The 10,962-nt window shown below is 36.6% G+C and overlaps 1 protein-coding gene across 1 annotated transcript; it reads right to left on the reverse strand.

Moving 5' to 3' along the window:
• Window positions 1-2,312: 2,312 nt before the first annotated feature.
• LOC117327834 (ubiquinone biosynthesis O-methyltransferase, mitochondrial-like) lies at window positions 2,313-10,143 on the reverse strand. Its single transcript, XM_033885038.1, has 5 exons — window positions 9,995-10,143; window positions 7,842-8,178; window positions 6,557-6,799; window positions 5,484-5,643; window positions 2,313-2,806 (listed from the first exon to the last, which is right to left on the reverse strand). Exons 1-5 carry the CDS (start codon window positions 10,078-10,080, stop codon window positions 2,628-2,630), a joined length of 1,005 nt encoding a protein of 334 aa, XP_033740929.1. The 5' UTR covers window positions 10,081-10,143; the 3' UTR covers window positions 2,313-2,627.
• Between the last annotated feature and the right edge of the window lie 819 nt (window positions 10,144-10,962).

Raw genomic sequence — 10,962 nt, forward strand, 5'->3', positions numbered from 1 at the left:
TAAAATGAAATCTTTTAATTTGTTGAATTAATAAAAGTGTATTTGTCAATCGCATTGCCCCAGAATAATTTAATGAATTTTCATAGTTCAGTATTCAATATACCCGGTAATTCGTTTTTATAAAGATTCTGAATGACCTTACATAGTCAGACTGCAAAATAAGGTCTCTTTGTGTTGTACCTCAGGTTGGGTCTTTAGTGTGCTTTCTATAAGTCAATTTTAAATCTGTGATGCCCCCTTCACATTTTCACTTTATATTCCCTTTTTTATTAAAACAGTGTAAATGGAATATTGATTAAAAAAAACAGCCTGAAAATTCAATTGTTTAAAAATTTTGTTACATTTTGTTAGATTGTATTTTACCTAATGAAAGTACAGTGCCCTTCAAAAATACAAGTAGGGTGTTCTTATAGACAGAATATGGTACCCACATTATATATTCAAACTAGATCTTGGTAATTAATAGTTGAATAGTTGTAAATATTTGGATAGCATATACAATTTTACTCATGTATATTTGTTATTAAACATACCATAAGATTTTTTAGTGTTCTGAAAGGTTCGTTGAACAAACATATATCTATTTAGAATTGTTATACCTTGTTATTATCAGTGTTTAGTTGGTGCTTATTCATGGTGACCTCTGTAATCTGTATGAATAGTAGGTATGATTTCATTCCCTTCCCCGATATACAAACTGGTACGTAACATCAGATGTAATCAGGATATTCCTTCTATGGATTTATTTTTTGGTACCTGTATCAAATCTGCCTTCATAAAGTATTTACATTTTTCATACATGTATCAGAAAAATTGTGAAACAGGACAAAATGTCTTTTGAACCTACAACAAATTTACATTCCACCCAAAAACAACCCCCAGAAAAAACCCCAAAACCCTATCCATTAATGCCATTATATGGTGCACTAATCTCCATTCCATATATATAAAACTAAAATAAAAAAAAATCTATTCTACTTTTTTTATTGATTTTTTAATTTTTGATTTTAATTATGTGATGTAACTCAGAATTGCTGATGTTCATACTTCTAATAAGTATTTCACTTGCTATATGTTGCCAATCCATGTCATTTGTAGTTCTTTTTTTTTAATTGTTTCCCAACAATATCAAAAGTTTCTTTATAACCTGTTATTTTCATATACAACCCTGGTAAATTATAAGCTGCAATATAATGTTCAACTAGAGAGAACTTCAATAAAGTTTGACTGGTTAAACAAAAGACTAGAAAGCAGGAGGTTCCCGGTTCAATCCCTAGCGAAGGCATTATCATGAAAAAAGTTCATTATGGCCCGTTACATTGACGCCCTTGTAGAGAATCTGAAATCCACTACTTTTATAAACATCAGTGTAACCACTGGAAAGTGGACACTTGATCACAAGTTCTTCCCTGGAGGGGGAATGTGTAGAGTACAACCCTGGTCAGCTGCAATATACTGTTCGGCTAGAAGAAATTCTTCAAAATTACACCTCAAAAGAATCAAGTATCTGTACCTCATCCTTGGGAAAGATTGAAACATTTATGGTACCTCAAAGTGGTAATTGATATGTTCCAGAATAAGGGGTTGAATTAGGATCTGAAGTCAGTCCCTCACCATTTCCTCTGATACTAGTATACTAATTGGCTTATCAATTCATCATAAGATGTTAAATAAAAACAAGCACTTATTTGTTTAATCTGATGTAAATTTTCCATGACAATAGATATTTATTTTTGCATTTTAACTTTAGTCATTGGTATTAAGTTTTGATTTAAGGGCCGGTACATTTAAATTAATTCCATACAATCAATATTGTGTAATGATGAAAATGGCAGTCAAACATATTAAAAAAATGGTAGAATTTTGAATTTTGTAATGTTTTCTCTACATACGCATGTGTATAATACATATTGTTATTTGTTTGATCTTGAATCAAGATATAAAATGTATTTTACTGATCATGATATCTGACTTTGTTGTTTCTTTATGAACTTCACCTGTGTATCTATAGGTCATATAGCATGTAAAAATGGATATAGCATTAAAGCTCAATCTTGATAATCAATATTTGTCCTCCTCTACATATTATACTGTAAATGTAGATATTTTATTGGTCATCTTATTTCAGCGATTTTTGCGCTGGATAATACATTCATTTTGATTCCGATGTTTCCAGACTAGTAATTCTCATCACCTACAAAGGGTTATAGAGCCTTCGCATTTCCTTGATGTAGGTCATGGGTACAGAGAAAATAGAAATCTTGTATGTTTAAGATGCTGGTGGGATGGAGAGAAATAGAGATAAATCTTGATGACTTTGTCAGCTTACAATTTTAATTCTATTTGGTATCAAGTAATCCTGTCAACAGGATATCATAACATGAAAATGTTCACAAAGTATTGTATGTGTTTGAGAATAAACACTTTCCATGGGGAAATTACATGTATAAAGTAGTTCTCAGTAATGTAAATCTAGGTATTATTACTGATTGATCCACATCTGAGAAGGACAAGATGTCTAAAAACAGCACAGATTCATCCCCATGTGTATGTAACCATGATTTTGTCCACTTCAAAGGAATCATACTTGGCTTTAAGACTTCAGCTCATCGTTTTCAATCATCCCATTAATCTTTCTCTTCAAAACTTTCCTCGGGAACTGTTTGGCTGTTATCAACATCACTTAATGAGTTATCTTCCTTTACAGCATGCAATGCATAGTTCATACTGGTGTCCTTCACCCAGCTCCATCTACATGTTAGAGGGTTGTACAAGAGCCCATGAATCAGATGTGTGGCCAGGCCATCTTGTAAATAAATATATTGTTTTGTTAAAGAAAGTATGTTTATACTTAACACAGAAAACTATAACAATGATAGGTCAGCAGTGGCTACAATTATTCCTAACTAGAACTGTCGCCAGGATGGCTGACTTATACCCCCGCAATCTGCACGAGTCAATGGTGAATTGGAACTGTTAATAAGAGGCTAACTAAGATAACCCAGTAATATAGTGACCAGTTGTCATAGCAACCATAATTTTGAGAAAAAGAAAGTGAGATGCACATCTACACATGGTCCTCTATATTTGTGTGGAGTTTCGTTGAAATCAGCCCTTCAGTTTAGGAGTTGTCCGCACAAACTTAAAGTTATGGTTCTTATCGGAAAACCTGTTTATAGTGACCAGTTGCCATAGCAACCATTATTTTGAGAAAAAGAAAGTGAGATGCACAACTACACATGGTCCTCTATATTGGTGTGAAGTTTCATTAAATTCAGCCCTTCGGTTAAGGAGGAGTTGTCCGGACAAACTTAAAGTTATAGTTCTTATCTGAAAACCTGTTTATAGTGACCAGTTGCCATAGCAACCATAATTTTGAGAAAAAGAAAGTGGCATGCACATCTTCACATGGTCCTCTATATTTGTGTGAAGTTTTATTGAAATTGGCTCTTAGGTTTAGGAGGAGTTGTCCAGACAAACTTAACGTTATGGTTCTTATTGGAAAACCTTTTTATAGTGACCAGTTGCCATAGCAACCATAATTTTAAGAAAAAGAAAGTAGCATGCACATCTAAACATTGTCTTCTATATTTATGTGAAGTTTTATTGAAATCAGCCCTTCGGTTAAGGAGGAGTTGTCTGGACAAACTTATTGGTTCCTATCAGAAAACCTGTTTATAGTGACCAGTTGCCATAGCAACCATAATTTTGAGAAAAAGAAAGTGGCATGCACATCTACACATGATCATTAATATGTGTGAAGTTTCATTGGAATAGGCCCATCGGTTTAGGAGGAGTTGTCCGGACAAACTTAAAGTTATAGTTCTTATCGGAAAACCTGTTTATAGTGACCAGTTGCCATAGCAACCATAATTTTGAGAAAAAGAAAGTGGCATGCACATCTACACACGGTCCTCTATATTTGTGTGAAGTTTCATTGAAATCGGCCCTTCGGTTAAGGAGGAGTTGTCCGGACAAAATGAAAGTCATGGTTCTTATCAGAAAACCTGTTTATAGTGACCAGTTGCCATAGCAACCATAATTTTGAGAAAAAGAAATTGGCATGCACATCTACACATGGTCATTAATATGTGTGTGAAGTTTCATTGGAATCGGCCCATTGGTTAAGGAGGAGTTGTCCGGACAAAATGTGTCTACAGACAGACGGACGGGCGGACAGACAACCTGATTCCAGTATACTCCCCCAACTTTGTTGCGGGGGTATAATAATCATAAAGAAGCTATTTACCCATATCACTAAATTTGACGTTTGACATTTCAACTTGAAAAATAATCATAAAGAAGCAATCTATACATTATACATGTAAAAATTGCTACCTTCCGACCCCATATTTACTGGACAGAATGTAATATAAATGTAAGTACCAGTATAGTACTCAACTATTAGCTTTGATTGGTTTGATATAAACCTTAAGCTTCCTCACCAACAGCCAATGTAATTGCCAGAGATTTACTTTGTCCTTGGCTTTTTTTAGTGTGTAGATCTGGAATGTTCTAGTATGTACTGAGTTTAGTAGGTATGGTGTGTAGTAGGTGTGGTGTGTAGTAGGTATGGTGTGTAGTAGGTATGGTGTGTAGTAGGTATGGTGTGTAGTGGGTATGGTGTGTAGTAGGTATGGTGTGTAGTAGGTATGGTGTGTAGTGGGTATGGTGTGTAGTAGGTATGGTGTGTAGTGGGTATGGTGTGTAGTGGGTATGGCGTGTAGTAGGTATGGTGTGTAGTAGGTATGGTTGTGATAGTGGGTATGGTGTGTAGTGGGTATGGTGTGTAGTGGGTATGGTGTGTCAGTAGGTCTGGTGTAGTCGTAGGTATGGTGGTGTAGTAGGTGTGGTGTGTAGTAGGTTGTGGTGTGTAGTGGGTATGGTGTGTCGTGGGTATGGTGTGTAGTGGGTATGGTCTGTAGTGGTTGGTGTGTGTAGTGTGTCTGGTGTGTGTGTCTGGTGTATGGTGTGTAGTAGGTATGGTGTGTAGTAGGTATGGTGTGTAGTGGGTATGGTGTGTAGTAGGTATGGTGTGTAGTAGGTATGGTGTGTAGTAGGTATGGTGTGTAGTAGGTATGGTGTATTGTAGGTATGGTGTGTAGTAGGTGTGGTGTGTAGTAGGTGTGGTGTGTAGTAGGTATGGTGTGTAGTAGGTATGGTGTGTAGTAGGTATGGTGTGTAGTAGGTATGGTGTATTGTGGGTATGGTGTGTAGTAGGTATGGTGCTGTAGTGGCGATCTGGTGTGTAGTAGGTATGGTGTGTATTAGGTGTGGTGTGTAGTGGGTATGGTGTGTAGTAGGTATGGTGTGTAGTGGGTATGGTGTGTAGTGGGTATGGTGTGTAGTAGGTATGGTGTGTAGTAGGTATGGTGTGTAGTAGGTATGGTGTGTAGTGGGTATGGTGTGTAGTGGGTATGGTGTGTTGTAGGTATGGTGTATAGTAGGTATGGTTTATATATCTGTGAATTATAATGCCTTACTATTTTCTAGTAGATACTGTAGATCATCTGGGGACACAAACTTATCCCAGTCATGAGTGCCATCTGGTACCAAACGTAGGAGCTTTTCTGCTGCAAATACAGCCAGTCCTCTTGACAGCTGAGTCTTGTTAATTGTGGTGATAAAGAGAGATCCACCAGGCTATGAAATAAAGTTATATGACACATGTAATACATTCAACCACTTAACCAATTGTTCAAATCTCCACAGTAAAGGAGCCCAGCTGGGTCATTTGTAGCTTTTTGAATCCCCACCCCCTAGGGACATTACCAATTGAATATGAGTGATATCCATCGCTTACTTCTGGAGAATTAGTATAATATAGGCAAATTGATCCCTTTTGGCTCCAACCCTCAGGCCTCTGGGGGTCAGCCCCATCATTTGTATAAATTTGAATCCCAGCCAGGCAGCCACCTATGGATGCTTCCTACCTATCAGTGTTTAAGAAGAAGTAAATTGTTGATTGCTGGGTGCAGGATGCAGTACGCCATGGTATGGCATAAGTTCACCTTGGTCCTTTGGACAGTAAACCTGTTCGGAGTTAACACAAAACAACTTCAGTCATTGTCAACTACCGATATTCATACTAAAACAACAGAAAACTGTGTTTATAAGTGGGGCTAAGCTGATTCACTCATGTGACGTCACAGCTCGAAATCTATCTATAACAATGAACAGCCCCAGTGCTGATTGGCTATTGACAGCCAGGTAAAAATAGCCTGTTTTGACCGCTTATAATATCACTATAGTGATGTCTTCAATAAATGATGTCACATTACCATTCAAGTTGAATTAAGCCAGTCTTTTAGGGATATAATTTGAGAATTTTCAATTATTTTCTCATAAATGTAATCTATGGCATAATTACATGATGAATCATTGCAACATATCAAACAAGTCAAACTTCTTAAAAAATCAATATGTCACTCTCCTGTATATCCATGACATATTGAATTATTGAACTTGTTTAAAATATTACATATTACACATAACCACTCAGTCAGTTCCTCTATATATGCGTACATAGACTCTGTTTCTCGTGGAATATACTGACCTTTAACAGTGAACAACAGGAAGACAAAAATGATTGGAGGTCTCCAACATGCTCAACAACTTCTGAAGCTACAACAGCATCAAACTTGCCCTCCTCTGACCCGACTAGATCCTCGACAGTGGCCTGTATGTACTTGACACGTCCCCTAATGGACGGTTCATCCACCAGGTGTGCCTGGGCTGTCTTGATATTGTCTTGTACCATGTCCACTCCTATCATCTGGGCACCCAGCCTGGCCAGTGGCTACATAATGAGAGTGACATGTTTAATATAAAACTTCTCTTCCACATGGCCCTAACACGAAAAAAAAACAAAAACAATATGTATGTTTGTACCAATTTTAATATCAGTGCAGTATTCCATTAAAGTTGCTTATATGCTTAAATATGAATGATTCAAAATAGACAAGTTTACAGTAATGGGTATTACACAAGGCAGGGTAATATGTTTCCTTCCAGATGTTTTCCTGAGGATTAGTCCAGATAAAGTCATGAAGTGAAGCTAGTTCAAAACATACATCTATACAAACAAGAGGCCCACAGGGCCTCTATTACTCACCTGGATATTGATGTGATTATGGCAAAACACTCAACATTTCTACAGAAAAATAAGGATTTCAAAGAATTTGTTATTTTCCCTATTGGGCCTCGCCCCTATCACCATTTATGCAAAATCTGATGCCCTTCCCCTAATAATTTTTCGGGACAAAATTTGGTTAAAATTCATTTGGCACTTTGTGGCAAGTAGTGATCAAAAGAACTTACCTCTGTTTCCCCTAATGCCCCCTGACCCTCTGGCCTCAGGCCACCAATTACGCAAAATCTGTTTCCCTTCCCCTAAGGATGTTTCTGACCATAATCGGTTTGAATCCATTCAGTACTTTGTGACAAGTAGCAATTAAAAGAATTTGCTTCTATTTCCCCTATTTGGTCCCCTCTCTGGCCCCAGGGGAGTTAATGACATCATTTAAGCAAACTCACTTCCCCTTCCCCCAAGGAACTTTCTGACCAAATTTGGTTCAAATCCATTCAAGACTTTTTGGCAAGTAGTAATTTGAAGGAATTACCTCTATTTTCCCTTTTGGGCCCTGCCCTTCCAGCCTCAAGGGGATTACAGCAACCATCTATCCAAAATATGTTCCTCTTTCCCCATGGATCTTTAGGACCAAATTTGGACTCTTTGACTGGTTGCAATTTGAAGCAAATGTTGATGAAAGATGGAAGGACGATGAAATAAGTAGCAAAAAGTTTCATAACGTGTAATATTACACGATAACATAACATACCTCTGTCAATAAGCCCCCACCACATCCTGCATCTAGAATCTGCATGTTCTTCAGGGGTAATGCTGTTGACATTAATGTTTCTCCTGCAAGTGCATCTCTGATCATTGGCACCCTCAACTCATTCATTGTATGAAGAGCTTGAAATTCACCCAATTCATTCCACCAGAGGCTTGAGAGCATCTGGAATTTCTCATGCTCCTCCTCATCAATAGTGGTTTGTGCAATAGGTCTCCAAGGTTGTTCCTTAACACCATCATTGTAACAACACCGTACCTTTGTGAGAGAAACTGTGGGTACTTGTGAACGTAACAGTAGTGCCTTGGATGTTGCATGATAACTGAAATAAGAAAAAGATAGAGCTCAAGATGAATATACATTTCTGGTGGATCTACAAAAAGTGATGTTTGGCTTAAGTTTCACTTGTGCTTTAGCATAACTCTGAATTAGAAGAAGCCAATACCATTTTCTACAAGGTGGCATTTTGTGTAGTTTCACTCTATCAGTCAGAAAAAGGAGACAGATCAGATTATTGGTACTAATTATCTTGCTGCAAGATTAGATGACTACGTCAAACAAAAGACAAAGCATGGGACTTGACTCCTGATACATATAGAATACAGTCATTAAATTCCTAATGGTGGTCACCAAAGGTGGAAGATCACATCTCCACAGAGTGGGAGATTACCCTCCCCTTCCTCACGAAACCATCGGAGGTTCCCCTCCTCCCACAAACCATGTGTGATCCCCCTCTCCCACAAATCATGTTTTAAACAGGGTGCACTGAAGGAGTTTCCAAGCTGATAAAACAGGATTATTATGGAATACCTTCAAGTTGATTTTTTTGCAAATATTATTTTTTTTCTTCAAAACCTCTTATGTGCTCTAGTAATAGTACATTTATTATTTATAGTATCTTATTCAATTCAAAATGAAACATCTAGAATAAAAGTTTTTTTATTGAGTTAGTCCCCTGTGCTGAAAGCTAGACAGCAGTCATGCTGAATACCTGATGGCCAGGTAGCTCAACTGTGATATTATTTTGCCGACTGCGACCGCGCCTGTCAAAAGTATCTCGCCGTGTAAAACCTCTAACATTGTTGGAGTAATTTGGCACCCAACTAGGAAGCTAGGTATATGGTCTTGTTTGGCAGCAACACTCCGTGACAGACCAAAAGTAAATAATGATTAGTCAGAATCCTATATTGACTCATTAAACTTTGGTTGATGTGGTGACATAAGCAAATACATATAACATATACATTTGTTTAGGCCTAAAAAAAAAGGGAAACTGTTTTGTAACAGCAAGCGAGCTGTCAGTGTCACCATTACTCCTATACAGAGGATCTACTACAACTAACTGGAGAAGGCAGGACAAGAGGACATAATAAGAAACTGGCAAAACCATACACAAGGCTAAACATTAGAAAGCATTCATACCCAGCCAGAGTTGTTGACGACTGGAACAGTTTACCAACTTCAGTTGTCAATTCACCATCAATCAACTCATTTAAAAGCAACCTTAACAAGTACTGGTCTAACAAGGAGATCAAGTTCCACCCATCCTGCTACACGTACTAGTTAAATAACGACCCGCCAATATTCTGTATAACACCTACCACCTATACAGTCTATACATGTATATAAAGATAGTGACCCTAGATACAGATGGTGTGTCAACTGTTAATAGTCCAAATATGAAACTGAACACCAATTCGTCTTTTGTGAATGAAAATTGATGACCATATTGAGGAAATTAGAATATTGTACAATATTTAAATTTTTTTTTTTTTTTTTTAATGAGGAATCTACTATACTTGATACATAATTAAACATGCGCACTGTAAATAGAAGTATATAAACAGGTGGTCAAGAAGCGGACACGCTTACAAGAAGACCGATAACTGCTATTGCTATTGCTATTGCTATACGTATAAGAGGTCTTAGTAATCCTATACGTATAAGAGGTCTTAGTCCGCCTGATTGCATTGGCGAATCTGCGACGGCGCCCGTCAAAAGTTTCTCGCCGTGTTGAACCTCGTAACATTGTTGGAGTATGTCACAGTAAAACTAGCCTAATCTGCCATTCTGTGCCTTGTTACAATATCGTCTAACATAGCAAGTACTGCAGCTCGGAAAAGCAAATGTATTCTTACTTTTTGCACGAAGTCAATGACAGACTTTTACGAAAAATGGAACAGCAACCTCTGCAAATCTGGAAACCTCTCATACTGTTCGCCATATTGTGTCCGGATGTGTGCAGACGATTGTTTTTTTTCTGTGGCTTCAATGCCGAGTCCCGAGATTATCGAAAGATCATGACGTTGATTGTAAAATATTCGAAAGCGGTAGAACATATCCGGAAGTTCTTATTTGAGAAGGAGGGAGGAAATGCTTTTCATTTCATTTCATTTCAACAAATTTTATTATACAAGATGTTATAGTACAAAGGGATTTGACAACAGGCTTTGCCTATATCAGTCTTCTCCCACATAAATGACATTTTGATAAAATAATATTGATAGAATTTTTCTTGAACAATAGAACTATATAATTAGGGTTATTTGTAACTCATGCACATACACTCCCGATGAATACACACATCATTGTAATAATTTAAGTAGTCATTCATAGTTTAATGGAATAATTTATAGTTAAAGAGTATCAAAAGTTCAGGAAATATTTTTATTTATATACATTATATATAGAAAATAGATAATTATACAAGACTTTGTAAAGCAAAAGCGCTTCACCTACCTGACGGTTAGAAAGAAGAGTATTTTATTGAACAATTATAATGATATACATACATATCAATGAAATATTATATAATTAATTGATTCAAAGAGAAATAAAAGAGAATTAAAACCTTCTCGAATTAGTTATAAATCTTTCTACATTACTTAAGACAAATTTATTAAGATCAAGTGTAAGTTCATAGTTACCACATGTTAATAAGTTAATATTTATAAAACCAACTTGTATAAATATGTCATGTATAAAGTGCCTTATATGGAGGAAATGCTTTAAGTCGAACCAAAAATGAAATCATTCATACTACACAATACAATAAGTCAATAGTTGTTTACAAAATTTAAAAAGGCTATGCGAAAAAGGAAAGGGA

The sequence above is a fragment of the Pecten maximus genome, chromosome 5 (assembly GCF_902652985.1).
Source record: "Pecten maximus chromosome 5, xPecMax1.1, whole genome shotgun sequence".
Taxonomy (NCBI): domain Eukaryota; kingdom Metazoa; phylum Mollusca; class Bivalvia; order Pectinida; family Pectinidae; genus Pecten; species Pecten maximus.